The sequence below is a fragment of the Pelodiscus sinensis genome, chromosome 1 (genome assembly GCF_052426305.1).
Source record: "Pelodiscus sinensis isolate ZL-2025 chromosome 1, ASM5242630v1, whole genome shotgun sequence".
Classification (NCBI taxonomy): Eukaryota; Metazoa; Chordata; order Testudines; family Trionychidae; genus Pelodiscus; species Pelodiscus sinensis.
Window position 1 is genome coordinate 349,332,385 of NC_143052.1, and position 16,540 is coordinate 349,348,924.

Here is a 16,540-nt window from a genome sequence, read left to right on the forward strand (position 1 = left end):
GAATGAAGCTGAGTGTCTTGAAAACGTGCATATTTACCAGCATGTTGTACGGATGTGAGACATGAATGCTAACGAAAGATTTGAAGAGAAGGATATTGGCATTTGAGAGGAGTTGTTATAGAAAGATCCTGAACTACGAGTGATAAGTCAAGACCTTGGTATTTAATATAATGGATGGTCCGAATAGGAGATGCAGACCCCACAGAGAATGGGGAGATGATGTAGTAGATTGGTGCGGAGCTAGTCTGCAGAAACTAAGGCACTCTGCAGTGGACAGGAAAAGATGGAAGGAAATAGCGAAGGAGGCATCGGACATCAGAGGGCGTTGAGCCTATGGTTGTAGTTGATGATGATGATGATGATGATGATTGATGAACAGCAAAAAAAGCGATAGAAAATCATATAGATTTCTCTACAGTTGTGGGATTCAAGACAAGTAAGAAAATACATTGAAAGTTTTATACAAAATCAGTGTCCAAAGACAAATCCGGCCTTCCCTGAATTTAACACCTCTTTGTACATCAAAAGCCAAGTATGGGACACTTCCAACATTAGCACCAGTCCTACAATTGACAGGTACCTCCCCCTTCCGCCCTTCTTTTTCTGTTATAAAATTCCAGGCTTCTGTTATTCCTCTCCAGCTCATCTGATGAAGTGGGTTTTGCCCACAAGAGCTCATGATTCTATACATTTTGGTTAGTTTCTAAAGTGCCAGAGGACCATTCGTTTTTAAAGGTACAGACAAACATGGCTATGCCTTTTGGTCTTTTTGACACAAGATGTGAGAACATATTCACATTAGAGCCGTGTGGGTCTAATATTTATTTTTTTCTTCATATAGGAATCAGATATTATTATTTGACAGGAGCACCATATCTAATATTGCATGGCAGGGAAAATACTTCTGCGAATCGACTGACTGGCATATGCCGTAGGTCATGTCATTCTCCAATCAGTCCTGCTCTAACCCCTCTACGTTCCTGCTGACTGGCGTCCCTGGCCTGGAATCTCAGCACATCTGGATCGCCATCCCGCTCTGCATCATGTACATAATTACTCTGCTGGGAAACGGTGCTGTTCTCTTCGTGGTAAAGCAGGATGTGACCCTCCATGAACCCATGTACTATTTCCTCTCCATGCTGGCTGTCATTGATCTGGTCTTCTCCACGGCTGTTGTCCCCAAAATGCTGAGCATCTTCTGGCTGGATGCCAGAGAGATCAGCTACGAGTCCTGCTTCCTTCAGATGTTCTTCATCCTTTTCCTCACCGCCATGGAGTCGGGGGTACTCCTGGCCATGGCCATAGACCGATACGTGGCTATCTGCAAGCCCCTGAGATATAAGGCCATCCTAACCAACCCAAAGATTGCCTTGATGGGGCTGCTGTCTCTTGCGAGGGGGGTGACGGTCGTGCCACCCTTAACCTGCCTTCTAACCAGTCTTTCCTACTGTAGAACAAATGTCATCCCTCATTCCTATTGTGACCATGTGACCGTGGTGGAGCTGGCCACCACCGACACATCAGTCAGCGACCTGTACAGCATCGTTGTGGCCACGGGCCTGGTGGGGGCAGACGCCATCTGCATCGCCTTCTCTTATGGCATGATCCTCCACTCCCTCTTGCGGCTTCCATCCCACGAGGCGCGTCACAAGGCCTTCAGTACCTGCAGCTCCCACATCGGTGTCATCCTGCTTTTCTACGTGGGAGGGATCGGTTCCATGTACCTGCACATGTCTGGCGTCAGCATTCCTCGCCACTCCCACGTCTTGTTTGCCGACCTGTACTTCGTCCTGACCCCCATGCTAAACCCAGTCATCTACGGCATGAAGACCAAGCAGATCCGGAAACAGATCTTGAAGCTCTTTTGCCCAAGAAAGCTCTTTGCAGAGGTCACTATCTAGGAGGGCCACTGAAGGAGCCCCAGGATACAGGAAAATCCCTGTGTCGGGGCATCCCATATGCATTATGGAAATATGCATCTGAATATGACTGCATCTGTGCTTTATGAGAAATACCTCATGTAAAATATCACTGGAAAAGTTGTAATCTACCATATATGATTTTCCCATTTATACGTATGTATCGTCTTTGTAGCTCACTTTAGACACAGAGGCATGGTGAGGGTGTTATGCGCCTGGGGGCAAAGGCCAAATTTGCGCCTCCCCCCCCTCCGCCACCGTGCGGCGGAGCCCCAAACTTGGTGTTTGGCAGAGCTCGACCTTGCGAGGAGGGGGAGGGGAGCTTGTACCACGTCTTCTCCTGCCACCTCCATTTTGGGACTAGGCCATATGCATTATGTAAATATGCATCTGAAATATGCACTAGCCCACCGGCAGAGATGGAGGAGGGTCGGGCTGGGCGCGGAGAGGGGCGGAGGAGGCTTCAGCCAGCAGCGGTGGGCAGAAGAGGAGCAGGTGAGCTGAGGGATGACGGGGGGAGTGGAATGGGAATAAATTGGTGCCCCCCTAGCGTGGCGCCCAGAAGCAAATGCCCGCCCTCGCTACATCCCTGCTTGGGCATGTGGAGTAGACACCTGTGTTATTAACATTGTGAGAGCCACTAATGGTACTTCAGGCCCCATTAGCAAAGAGACAATGAAGCTTAGCCTGCCTGCGGACACGTGGGTCAGCCCACGAAGTATGGAGACGAGCTCTTGCAGAGACATGTGACCATGTCGCCGGATGCTGGAATCCATCTTCAACCATGGACTGTTCCATGTGTAGCTAGGTGGGGTGTCAGACTAAAACCAAGGACTCCCGCCTTATGAGTGAGGTAATGTAGGAGATCAGGTCTCCCTGGCTACCCACCCAAGAGGACTGCTGAGAACATTGTGGACTGACCTGGGGGCCTAGACTGAAAGGCCGCCTGTGTGTGAAAGATTGTCAGAGCAACTTTGAGAGGGAGCGGGGACAGGTAAATAGTCTCTTTCGTGGATGAAAAGGTTGTACATTTGGGTGCTGAGGCACATCCCTGTAGCTGAGCCTTCCCAGAGCTGAGTGGATCCCAGTGTCTGTATTTCACTGCAGAGAGCTGTGACCCTCTGTCTGTCAGTGCTGGAGGAGGCCTGCAGGCCTGGCACAGCAGGACAGAGTCGAGGGGAGCCCAGGAGGGTGGGGGAGATGGGCCCAGTGGTAATTCAGCCCAAGGAGGGCTCAGCAACTGAACTCACCACAGTCGTCTCCATTTTCCTTGCCTGTCCCCGGCCCCAGCTGCGTGACTTTGCCTGCGCTGTTCTGGTGCTCCTGAGCCAGGGAGAGAAGGCAGCTGGGTCTAGCGATGCCTCCCAGGGTCGTGGAGCTAACAGACGGTGCAAGGGTGGCTCCTAGTCATGTATTTATACTGTAAAGGCCACACACCAAGGTGCGGTGCAAGGGACTTGGGGTGGGGGTGCCCAGGCTCATCCAGTACCCTGGTCCCCCAGCCCAGGGACCCTCTGGCTGCAGCCTTGTCCTACCCTCCTTCTCTCCCTTAACTGCCCACATTCCCTGGGCTGCTTCCCATCCCCCCCTGCACCTTCTCGGCCCTTGTTTCAAGGCCCAGAGCCTGGGGGCTATCAAGCTGGAGCCTCTCTCTCTCTGCTCCTCTCAGCCTGCCCAGCACTGCTCCAACTAGGGTGTTCCTCCCTGGGAACCTGCCCCTGCTCCCTCCTTGGTCAGGACCCAACTGCCCACAGCTCTGCTTAGCAGCTCCTTATAAACAGGGCCATCCCAGCAAGCTGCCCTCTGATTGGCTGATAAGTGTCCCTTCCATTGGAAGGGGTTCTTTCCAGTCTGCTTTTAATCCCTCCCTTACCAGAATGGAGCAGCCGCCCCACTGCACTGTGAAATTAGCTGGGGTCCCATGGATCTGACCTCTTTTGTTCCTTTGCCTGTTCCTTTCCCCGTCTTTTCATTTATCCCCTCCTTTCCAGGTACAAAGCACCGTGTCTTCGATTTATGGTGCCAGTGAATGGGAATAGCCTCGAGGCTGTAGATGTTGTGACTGGATTCCACACCTGGCCTGGGAACACAGGGCCATTGGTCCAAAGTGGGGGTATCACAAGTCCCTAGGAGAGAGGTATAAGGGCTCCTATTGCTGCTGGCCGGAAGAGGGGTTAGGTAAAAATACAGTAGTGGCCTGCACTGGTTTGTGTCTGTGTCCGGGAATGCATGCAGAGCACTGACGGTACCCACAAAATAACGACTGGGTAAGCAGTGTGTGCTCTTTTGAATGGGTCACAATAAGCTGCAAATACCCTCTTGCCGGGAAGTCTGGGGCGCAAAATTGATGACAAGGCCATTGTTGTGGGAAAAGGATCTTGTGATCAGTTCTCCCTGCCCCCTGGAGCTCCATCCGAAGAGTTCCAAAAATCAGTCTTGTGTTGCACCACCATCCTTGGTCTGTATTGACTTCTATTCTATTCGACACGGGTTCACCACCCTTGAGTGGCTAATGTAGGCATTCGAACGTGCCAATGAAGCCCGGGATTAAAATATCCTGGACTTTATTTGCATGTTCCCGGGCACTGCCATTTTTAAATGCCCGGTAGTTTGAACTACCTGCCCGCGGCTGTTGACAAAGCCTCTGTCGAAAAAGGCATGCCATGTAGACGTAGCCAAAGTGAACTGCAGGGAGTTGTGCCACACCCCCTGGAGAGATAATTTATTCCTTTCTTCAACTATTTTCCAAGCTACGGACATTGGCCTTAATTCTGAACAGCTCCCAATATGCCCTGGGCACAGGGCTGGCCTTACCATGAGGCGTATTGAGGCGGCTGCTTCAGGTGCCAGACTGTAGGGGGGAGCCACTAGGACCCAGAGTGTAGAAAATTGTGTCTGCTGCTGGTGCAGATGTATTCTCCCTGCTCGGAGATGGTGGAGTGCTGTGCTGGAGGAAGGGGAGCAAAAAGAACAGGAAGACGGCAGAATTGAGACCTTTCAAAGTTTTGGCCCAAGCGAGGGGACATAGGGGCATCATTTGAGCACCCCTCCTCAGGTGCCAAAATGTTGTGGGCCGGCCCTGCCCGGGCACAGTGAGGGGACGGGAGCACTTCAAATTCAAGGCTTGGTCCCTGTTTAATGGACTAGACGCAGCATTTCAGAAAGTCTGGGCTGACGACCATGGTCAACAGCTCAGATGCCAGGCCCCGGGGCAGGCTCGGCATGAAGGGCGAAGAGCGTCAGTGCAGGAGACAGAGCTCACATGTGGTCTAACCTGAGACTGTGGAACAGACTTCCCAGAGCAAGGAGCCCTCCCAAACCTCTGTGTGCTCCGCTCCACAGGCACAGGGCATGTCTCTCACTGGCCTCCTCTCACACTGCTCTGCCCCACACATTTCCCCCGGACAGGGCAGGGGAGGCAGCATGTGACAGGCGGTAATGTGAGGTGCTACCGGAAGGAGGTCACACACTGTGGTGAGGGCGCATGGTATGAAGTCCTGAATGGAACAGACTGGAACAGAGCTGTGCAAGGGAGCCAGTGGTATCGCCTCAGACCCATGGCCTGTAAAGGTCGGAGCAGCCTCAGGGCTGCTCTAAACAACACGTGCACGATACATCCCCAAGGCCCAGGACTCCTGCTGGGGATTGTGGGGCCCAGTGACATTCTGACCCTGCTCCTTTGCTCCTGTCTGGCCCCCAACATAGCCCTGCCAAGGACTGGGTAAGAGGCAAAGAGTAGGACCCGGCCACACAAGCTCACACCTGGGGAATCCAGTCCACTGGCTTTTTGTGTCCATGGTGCTGCCAGAGCAGCCCTGCTGGAAAGGCCAGCCTCACAGGAGAGACTGATGGTGGGGAAGAAAGCTTGTGTGTGTGTGTGTGTGTGTGTGCGTGTGTGTGTGTGTGTGTGTGTGTGTGTGTGTGTGAGTGTGATGGAGCCAGGCCACGGGGGAAGTGGCTTTCTGGCTTAGACAATAGAGCGTTGCCAGGAGATCCAAGGTTGAGGTTCATCTGTGGTTACAGGCAGGGCATCCTTTCAGAGCCGGCTGCTGGGCAGGGAGCTCCGTCAGGCCCTGCTCTAGGGTGTGGCTCTGACCTGACAGAAATTCTTAGACGAGAGGATTTCCCCCTGGGGAAGCTACACAGAAAGAGGGAACCAACCCCACTAGCCCTAATGTGCACAGCTAGGTTGCACGACACCCTCCTGGCTCCATACCCTGGGGCTGGCAAAGCAGAGCAGGCCAGTGAGAAGCAATCTAGGGTCAATCTCCTTGCTCCTTCAGGGCCTTGGACTAGCACAATTAGAGGCCACAGTCCCCAGAGACGGCCCTCTGGTGCACAGCTCGCATAGGGCTTAGCTGAGATGAATTATAAAGTCCCTGCAATGTTGCCTGGACATTTCGCACTCAGACACACACAGACACACACGGGCACAGCAAGACCCTGAGATGAGGAAGGGCAGGCTGGAGTCCTACCAGGAGGTAGGTGACCATGTAGGGTTGTTTGAACGCAGGGGGTGGCAGCAGGGAAAGAGCTGCTCTTTGGAAAATCCTCGGCATGAGGCTGACTGAAAGGGAGTTAAGTTAAACTGCAACTATGTAGCACTTTAAAGACTAACAAGGTGGTTTATTAGGTGATGAGCTTTCGTGGGCCAGACCCACTTCCTCAGATCAATATGTGGAAGAAAATCGACAGAACCATATATACCAAAGTGATACAATCAAAAAAATGAACGCGAGTGAAATTGACAAATCAAATTTTAGAACAGAGTGGGAGTGAGGGGGGAAGTTTGGTGTCTGTGAGGTAATGACATAGGGGTGATAATTGGGGAAGCTATCTTGTAATGGGTGAGAAAATTAGAGTCTTTGTTTAAACCCGTACATGAAGTGTCAAATTTAAGCATGAATGACAATTCTGAAGCTTCTCGTTGAAGTCTGGAGTTAAAGTCTCTTTACGCAATGTGCATGTTTTCAGGTCATTGAGGGAACAGTCAGTCTGGCTGAAATGGCAAGCAACAGCTTTCTCCCTGTGAGAGAGTCTTATATCTGTTTTGTGTGCATTGATTCACACATCTTGATCTGAGGAAGTGGGTCTGGCCCACGAGAGATCATCACCTCATAAACCGTCTTGTTAGTCTTTAAAGTGTTATATAGTACTGTCTTTTGTTTCAGCTAGACCAAACTAACACGGCTGCATCTCTATCACTAAGTTAAACTGCAGTGTTTGTCACAGGCGTAGCAGACTGGGGGTGGTTCAGCGTTTGCAGTGCGTGTGATCTCACAATTAGAGCTAGGCAACAAAACAAATAAACAACCTCCCCACAAAACCAATTATTTTTTGCTGGATACTTTTAGTTTGTTTTTTCATTTCCCTCTCCTCACATTTATATTGAAATTGTTTCTCTTGAGTCGATGAAAAATCAACCCCCAAAGCAGGAAATATTCCCTTTTAATATCTGTTTTCACTTATAATCTTTTTGTTCAGTAAAAATAAATTACAGATAAGAGTCAAAGATTTTTACCCAAAAATATTTTTACAGAAGTTTTTGGGGAGTTTCTGTTTTAGGTGAGAGAGTGGGGGAGGGCAAAGATTTCATCTCCAAACCCGGGAAGTTTAGAGCACAAAGAAAATTTTCTGCCAAAATGTCATCTGTCTTGAAAAATGACTTTTCACTGCAGAAAGTATTGGAACCAAAATGTTGATCTGCTCTGCTCCCAGTGCATCGGGAAAGCACATTGTGCACTGGGCAGAATTCCAGAATTTATACGATTTAAAAAAGGTACCCATATAAGATGTGACATCAAGAATGGCAAAGCTTTCACCCTGAAAACTAAAGCATGGATCCCAGTTTTTAAAGTTAAATGGAGCAGGTTAGTAAGGTTAGAAACCACAATAAAATCCCTGCCTCAGACAGAGCTTCTGAACCCCAGACAGAAGGAAAGAAAGAAAGGAAGGAAGGAGGATCAGTGTTTCTAATCCCTTGAAGTTTTGGCTATTAACTATCTAGGTCAGTGTTTCTCAAACTCTTTTTATAAAGTATCCCCCAGGACCTAAAGTTTTCAGACACACAAAATGTTTTCTACTATTGCAACACATTTGTTTAAACAACTTAATCGTAGCAGGGCAGGTGATGAAATTTTCGTGTGTAAAAAGTATAAAAATAATAAAGCGCTGTAAAACTTAAAACCAAAATTCAGTTTTCTCCAAATTCAGTTGTCTCCCCAGACTTTTCTCGAGTACCCCAAGGGGACTCGTGCCACTGGTTGAGAAACACTGCTCTAGGTGATTTGACCTATGCACATGTTCTGTGATTCCTGGATTAATTACAAAGGGCCGGGCGAGGTGGAGGGATGGAGAAGTTTTTGTTGCTTACACACCAATGTTAGGAGTCTCCATAACTGGCAAAAGCCTGGGATTTCTTATTGAATAGAAGACCTGTGATGTAACTAGTGATAGAGATGCAGCCGTGTTAGTCTGGCCTAGCTGAAATAAAAGACAGAACTATGCAGTACTTTAAAGACTAACAAGATGGTTTATTAGGTGATGAGCTTTCGTGGGCCAGACCCACTTCCTCAGATCAATTTTCTTCCACAAATTGATCTGAGGTAGTGGGTCTGGCCCACGAAAACTCGTCACCTAATAAACCATCTTGTTAATCTTTAAAGTGCTGCCTAGTCCTGTCTTTTGTGATGTAACTGACATCACTGAAATCTGGTGGGACTGTTTGCATGATAGGTATGTTCAGAAAACTGGTGACAACCTGTTTGGAAAGTAAAAGAGGTGGGTGGACCACGACGGAAAAGCCCCTACTCCCTGTGTGTGGAGTTGCTAATTACTCAGGACCACAGCGTCATGTGTACTTAAGGACAAATGTGCTCCCTAATAAAGTCCAGGAGGGGATACTGGGGTGAATGGCTTCGGGAGACTGACACTGGAACTGAGAATCTTAAAGAGCTCGACTTGGGTATGCCCTGTGTTCTAGAGTAGTGTTTCTCAACCAGTGGTATGTCCCCCCTTGGTGTGCTCGGGAGAAGTCTGGGGGTGTACGTCAACACAACTGAAATATGGAGAAACCTGAATTTGTTTTTTAAATTTTACAGCATTTTTTACACCCCAAATTTTCATCCCCTGCTCGGCTACGATTGTGTTGTTTAAACAAATATTTTGCAACAGTAGAAAAAAATGTTTGTGTGTCTGAAAACTGTAGGTACTGGGGGTACTTATAATTTTTTTTGGAAAAAGGGGTACTTTATAAAAAAAAGAGGAGAAACACTGTTATAGAGGAGTCCAGTCTGAATCATAGATCTTTCTGGAGATATTGGCTGTAATTTGCAGTGCTCAAACTGTTGCAATTCTCTCTGGTTCATTTTGCTCAGGCTAGAAGTCCCAGAGGGGTTGCAGTGTTAGTCTGTAACTTAAAAATAACTTTAAAAAAATGAGTGGTCCTGTGGCACCTTAGAAACTAACAAAAATATATATACAGTGAAACCTTGGTTACTTGGCACTCTGTTAACCAGAAAACTTTGTTAGCCGGCATTGCCCCCAGCCACAGTACTGTCACAACTTCAGGCTCACAGGCCTGGCTTGGTTTCCCATGATAGGCTTAACAATTTTTTATTTCAGAAGTACTAATCACCTTTAACTCAAAATAGAAATGTGAGACCAACTTCACACTAAAAAACTGCCAATATTAGAAACTTGAGCTTTACTGTTATTGTCAATTGGTTTTTCCTAGGTTGATGGGTCCCTCAGATAAGTGGAATTTTTAGATAACCGGAATGCCCTAATCCCCAAGCGTGCAGTATAACACAGTTTTTACTTTATCAGGCTCAGGCAGGTAAGAGAAGAGCAAGTAAGCCTACGGGGTGGCAGGCTCGGCCCCAGGTGGAGTTATACGGCAATGCCTGCAGAGCTTGTTCAGATTGTAACGGGGGCCGGTTTGTTTTGATCCGAGTTTGAGGAAAGGAAAGAATGGGAAAGTGTTGAAAGGGCGTCAGATGTGAATCTGCCACCAAGTCCTAGGGTTCAGCCATGGCCAAGCCAGTTCCAGACTAAACCAGAAATTGGATCCAGAGAGTCCGTGAAGTCGATGATTATTGTCATGATTTGTGTTATTCCCTGGGCTCCATCTGCATGCCGAGCTCTGTCCAAACATGCCAGAAATTGTAACCCCTGAGCCAGTCATAGGGGGGGTGTAACTCTGGGTAAACTGGCTCAGATATTCCAGCATGAAGAGTATAGTTACTTCCCACATGGGTCATCACATATTCACTGTGATGTGGTTTCTTTGAAGGGAGGGGCTGATGGCAATAGAAGTTTTCTTCAATTAAGTACTAGAAAATTTGACCCTCCAACTTTGAAGAGGACGAGCTGCCCAGAGCTCCTTGGCCTGTTTATTTTCCTTTCCTGCCTGCAGTGGCCCGGAGATACCTCATGGAATTTTCTTGGTGTTTGAGTTAAAATAGTCTCCTGTGAAAATTCAAGTGCATCAGTGCAGTGTTGTGTTTAAGATCCTTCTGGAAAATAGCCAGCCTTTAAACAGGAGTGAAAGCAAGGTGTCCAACCCCCATAATTTTGTGCCGAGTCTCATGTTAATTACTGTTTTCCTTCAAGTGCCAGCGCTAGGAGTCAAGTGGCATGGGTTGAATTCAGCCATCATTCTTAAAGATAAATGAAGTTCCTAGCTCTCGTGGTTGTGGGGAAAACATGACTTCAGTGCATCTTAACGAAGTGTAATGTAAATGACCCACCCTCAGCAAAACTCTTCTTTTTACATCATTTCTTTATGTTAAAGGCAATCTCATGATTTTTGGTGAGCTTGATTCTTTATCTATGACCATTTAGGTTGGCAATACTGTAAAAGTGATTTGAAAGTGTCAGTTTCATGTCCGTTTAAAATACAGGCAGTCCCCGTGTTACGTACAAGATAGGGACTGTAGGTTTGTTCTTAAGTTGAATTTGTATGTAAGTCGGAACTGGTACATATTGTAGGGGAAACTCTAGCCAAACATTTCTCCAGAGCTCAGTTTTATTCTCCCACACCTCACTTCCCTCAGTCCTTTATTCTCAAGCTGAGGTGTCTGCTGAGAAAAGTCGCTCCATGTCTCCCTGGTCTGCTGGGGGGGGGGCACTAGCTTCGCGTCTCCCTGGTCTGCTGGGGGGAAGCAGCTAGTGCGGGGTTGCCTCACCCCGTTTGTAAGTAGGGCTCTGATGTAAGTCGGATCCATGTAACCCGGGGACTGCCTGTAATTATATAGTTTATTGTTTGTAAGGGGGTAATACCCCCAGAAGCCCAGGCAGGTGCAGTGTAAATTCACAGGGCCTTGCCCAAAGTAGATGTTTCCAAAAGTGAAATGATTTATCCCAAGAGCATCTTCATCGCGCACCTAGAGAGAATGATGGAAAAGATCAAGGAATAGGTAGAAGGGATATTGGTGCATGGGATGAAAATTAACAACCTGAGGTTTGTGTGTGATATAGTTATCATCGAGGAAGATGAAGAGAAGCTAGTGAGAATGGTGTGGGTGCTAAATGAAGAAGGGAAGCGGTAGAGATTGATTATGAATATCGATAAAATGAAGACAAAGGTATTTGGAGATAAGGAAATAGGAAGGAAGATCAGTGTAGAAGGGCTGGAACTAGAGAATGTAGAGAAGCTCACGTATTTGGGGAGCAGCATGACATATGATCTAGAATGTAAGAAGGAAATAGCGACTAGAATAGTGAAAGCAAGATTGAGTTTGAAGGCGATGGATAAGATCTGGAAAAGTAAAGCGATTAGCTTGGGAATGAAGCTGAGTGTCTTGAAAACGTACATATTTACCAGCATGTTGTACGGATGTGAGACATGAATGCTAACGAAAGATTTGAAGAGAAGGATATTGCATTTGAGAGGAGTTGTTATAGAAAGATCCTGAACTACGAGTGAAAAGTCAAGACCTTGGTATTTAATACAATGGATGGTCCGAATAGGAGAGGCAGACCTCACAGAGAATGGGGAGATGATGTAGTAGATTGGTGTGGAGCTAGTCTACAGAAACTAAGGCACTCTGCAGTGGACAGGAAAAGATGGAAGGAAATAGCGAAGGAGGCATCGGACATCAGAGGGCGTTGAGCCTATGGTTGTAGTTGATGATGATGATGATGATGATGATTGATGAAAAGCAAAAAAAGTGATAGAAAATCATATAGATTTCTCTACAGTTGTGGGATTCAAGAGTTAGTGAACAAGTAAGAATAGTTTTATACAAAATCAGTGTCCAAAGACAAATCCAGCCTTCCCTGAATTTAACACCTCTTTGTACAGCAAAAGCCAAGGATGGGACACTTCCAACATTAGCACCAGTCCTACAATTGACAGGTACCTCCCCCCTCCGCCCTTCTTTTTCTGTTATAAAATTCCAGGCTTCTGTTATTCCTCTCCAGTTCATCTGATGAAGTGGGTTTTGCCCACAAGAGCTCATGATTCTATACATTTTGGTTAGTTTCTAAAGTGCCAGAGGACCATTCGTTTTTAAAGTTACAGACAAACATGGCTACACCTTTTGGTCTTTTTGACACAAGATGTGAGAACATATTCACATTAGAGCCGTGTGGGTCTAATATTTATTTTTTTCTTCATATAGGAATCAGATATTATTATTTGACAGGAGCACCATATCTAATATTGCATGGCAGGGAAAAAACTTCTGCAAATTGACTGACTGGCATATGCCGTAGGTCATGTCATTCTCCAATCAGTCCTGCTCTAACCCCTCTACGTTCCTGCTGACCGGCGTCCCTGGCCTGGAATCTCAGCACATCTGGATCGCCATCCCGCTCTGCATCATGTACATAATTACTCTGCTGGGAAACGGTGCTGTTCTCTTTGTGGTAAAGCAGGATGTGACCCTCCATGAACCCATGTACTATTTCCTCTCCATGCTGGCTGTCATTGATCTGGTCTTCTCTACGGCTGTTGTCCCCAAAATGCTGAGCGTCTTCTGGCTGGATGACAGAGAGATCAGCTACGAGTTCTGCTTCCTCCAGATGTTCTTCATCCTTTTCCTCACCGCCATGGAGTCGGGGGTGCTCCTGGCCATGGCCATAGATCGATACGTGGCTATCTGCAAGCCCCTGAGATATAAGGCCATCCTAACCAACCCAAAGATTGCCTTGATGGGGCTGCTGTCCCTTGCGAGGGGGGTGACGGTCGTGCCACCCTTAACCTGTCTTCTAACCAGTCTTTCCTACTGTAGAACAAATGTCATCCCTCATTCCTATTGTGACCATGTGACCGTGGTGAAGCTGGCCACCACCGACACATCAGTCAGCGACCTGTACAGCATCGTTGTGGCCACGGGCCTGGTGGGGGCAGATGCCATCTGCATCGCTTTCTCTTACGGCATGATCCTCCACTCCCTCTTGCGGCTTCCATCCCACGAGGCGCGTCACAAGGCCTTCAGTACCTGCAGCTCCCACATCGGTGTCATCCTGCTCTTCTACTCGGGAGGAATCCTTTCCATGTACCTGCACATGTTGGGCCTCAGCATTCCTCGCCACTCCCACGTCTTGTTTGCCGATGTGTACTTTGTCCTCATCCCCATGCTAAACCCAGTCATCTACGGCATGAAGACCAAGCAGATCCGGAAACAGATCTTGAAGCTCTTTTGCCCAAGAAAGCACTTTGCAGAGGTCACTATCTAGGAGGGCCACTGAAGGAGCCCCAGGATACAGGAAAATCCCTGTGTCGGGGCATCCCGTATGCATTATGGAAATATGCATCTGAATATTACTTCATCTGTGCTTTATGAGAAGTACCTCACTGGAAAAGTTGTAATCTACTGAATATGATTTTCCCATTTATACGTATGTATCATTTTTGTAGCTCACTTTAGACACAGAGGCAGAGTGAGGCTGTTATGCGCCTAGGGTCAAAGGCCAAATTTGCGCCTCCCTCCCCCCGCCACTATGCGGTGGGGCCCCAAACCTGGTGCACGGCTGAGCCCGACCTTGGGAGGAGTAGGAGAGGTTTTACCAGGTCTTCTCCTGCCCCCTCCAGTTTGTGGCCAGGCCATATGCATTATGGAAATATGCATCTGAAACATGCACTAACCCACCGTTGGAGATGGAGGAGGGTCGGGCTGGGCGCGGAGAAGTGCGGAGGAGGCTCCAGCCAGCAGCGGTGGGCAGAAGAGGAGCAGATAAGCTGAGGGATGTCAGGGGGAATGGAATGGGACTAAATTGGTGACCCCTAGCATTGCACCCAGAAGCAACTGCCTTCCCTCGCTATGTTACTGCTTGGGCATGTGCAGTAGACACCTGTGTTATTAACATTGTGAGAGCCACTAATGGTACTTCAGGCCCCATTAGCAAAGAGACAATGATGCTTATCCTGCCTGCGAACACGTGGGTCAGCCCACGAAGTATGGAGACGAGGTCTTGCAGAGACATGTGACCGTGTCGCCGGATGCTGGAATCCATCTTCAACCATGAACTGTTCCATGTGTAGCTAGGTGGGGTGTCAGACTAAAACCAAGGACTCCTGCCTTATGAGTGAGATAATGTAGGAGATCAGGTCTCCCTGGCTACCCGCCCGAGAGGACTGACCTGGGGGCCTAGACTGAAAGGCCGCCTGTGTGTGAAAGATTATCAGAACAACTTTGAGGGGGATCAGGGACAGGTAAATAGTCTCTTTCTTGGATTAAAAGGTTGTGCATTTGGGTGCTGAGACACGTCCCTGTAGCTGAGCCTGCCCAGAGCTATGTGGATCCCAGTGTCTGTATTTCACTGCAGAGGGCTGTGACCCTATGCCTGTCAGTGCTGGAGGAGGCCTGCTGGCCTGGATCAGCAGGACAGAGTTGGGGGGAGCCCAGGAGGGTGGGGGAGATGGGCCCAGTGGAAATTCAATCCAAGGAGGGCTCAGCAACTGAACTCATCACAGTCGTCTCCATTTTCCTCGCCCGTCCCCGTCCCCAGCTGCGTGACCTCACATGCACGATGCACGGGAGGTCATGGCTCATAGAGGATGACATTTTGCATCACAGGTTACCACCCTGGCCCGTGTGACATCACACGCATGGTACACGGGAGATCATGGCGCACGGAGGATGACATTTTGCAGCACAGGTTACCACTCTGACCCGTGTGACATCACACGCACGGTGCACATGAGCTCACCCCGGCGGGGGCGGTGCAACACACTCTGTATCTGGCTTCTCGGCAGAGTTGTCTAAAAAGTCTGGACACATTTTTGCAACATTTTTAACATTTGAGGGGACTTTGTCCCAGGGCTGGCTCCGCTGAGAGGCTGCTTTCAAAGGTCAGTGACAGATTTGGACATGATCTTGGGGCAATTTTTTTTCAAATGATGATTTAAAAAATATTCAATGCAGCTGTTGGGAAGATGGATGAGGTTCTTTGGAAAATGTTCTTGTGACATTTTAGCCCACTCTGGGGCTGGTTGCATAATAGCCCGATTTCCTTGTCAACATTTTTACTGGTTTCCATAAAGCCAATGATCGTCACTTCAGACACACCAGTGACACATGCCGGCAAACAGCATAAGCCTAACCAGCGAGCTGTGACCTTTCCATAAATATGGGCTTCTTCCCTGGCCTTCCTCCAACGTATCCTGTCCCTGTTCCAGCCCTTCCTGGCTCCTCCCCCCATGGCTTGCCCCTAAGTCAGGAGAAAAGTGGGGGGCACAGCCCCCTGGCCTGCGCTGTCCTGGTGCTCCTGAGCCAGGGAGAGAAGGCAGCTGGGCCTAGCGATGCCTCCCAGGGTAAATGAGAGGTCGTGGAGCTAACAGACGGCGCAAGGGTGGCTCCTAGTCATGTATTTATACTGTAAAGGCCACACACCAAGGTGCGGTGCAAGGGACTTGGGGTGGGGGTGCCCAGGCTCATCCAGTACCCTGGTCCCCCAGCCCAGGGACCCTCTGGCTGCAGCCTTGTCCTACCCTCCTTCTCTCCCTTAACTGTCCACATTCCTTGGGCTGCTTCCCCGTCATCCCCTGCATCTTCTCGGCCCTTCTTTCAAGGCCCACAGCCTGGGGGCTATCAAGCTGGAGCCTCTCTCTCTCTGCTCCTCTCAGCCTGCCCAGCACTGCTCCAACTTGGGTGTTCCTCCCTGGGAACCTGCCCCTGCTCCCTCCTTGGTCAGGACCCAACTGCCCACAGCTCTGCTGAGCAGCTCCTTATAAACAGGGCTGTCCCAGCAAGCTGCCCTCTGATTGGCTGATAAGTGTCCCTTCCATTGGAAGGGGTTCTTTCCAGCCTGCTTTTAATCCCTCCCTTACCAGAGTGGAGCAGCCACCCCACTGCACTGTGAAATTAGCTGGGGTCCCATGGATCTGACTTCTTTTGTTCCTTTGCCCGTTCCTTTCCCTGTCTTTTCATTTATCCCCTCCTTTCCAGGTACAAAGCACCGTGTCTTCGATTTACAGCGCCAGTGAATGGGAATAGCCTCGAGGCTGTAGAGGTTGTGATTGGATTCCACACCTGGCCTGGAAACACAGGGCCATTGGTCCAAAGTGGGGGTATCACAAGTCCCTAGGAGAGAGGTATAAGGGCTCCTATTGCTGCTGGCCGGAAGAGGGGTTAGGTAAAAATACAGTAGTGGCCTGCACTGGTTTGTGTCTG

General features: G+C 48.8%; 2 protein-coding genes across 2 annotated transcripts; both read left to right on the top strand.

The window, feature by feature from the left end:
- The first annotated feature begins 938 nt into the window (after positions 1-938).
- On the top strand, positions 939-1,952 carry LOC142827180 (olfactory receptor 52K2-like). The gene has a single exon (XM_075921306.2). The coding sequence runs from the start codon at positions 939-941 to the stop codon at positions 1,899-1,901; it is 963 nt and encodes a 320-aa protein (XP_075777421.2). The 3' UTR covers positions 1,902-1,952.
- Positions 1,953-12,622: 10,670 nt separating this feature from the next.
- LOC142827226 (olfactory receptor 52K2-like) lies at positions 12,623-13,604 on the top strand. Its single transcript, XM_075921526.2, has one exon. It carries the CDS (start codon positions 12,642-12,644, stop codon positions 13,602-13,604), a length of 963 nt encoding a protein of 320 aa, XP_075777641.2. The 5' UTR covers positions 12,623-12,641.
- The last annotated feature ends 2,936 nt before the right edge of the window (positions 13,605-16,540 follow it).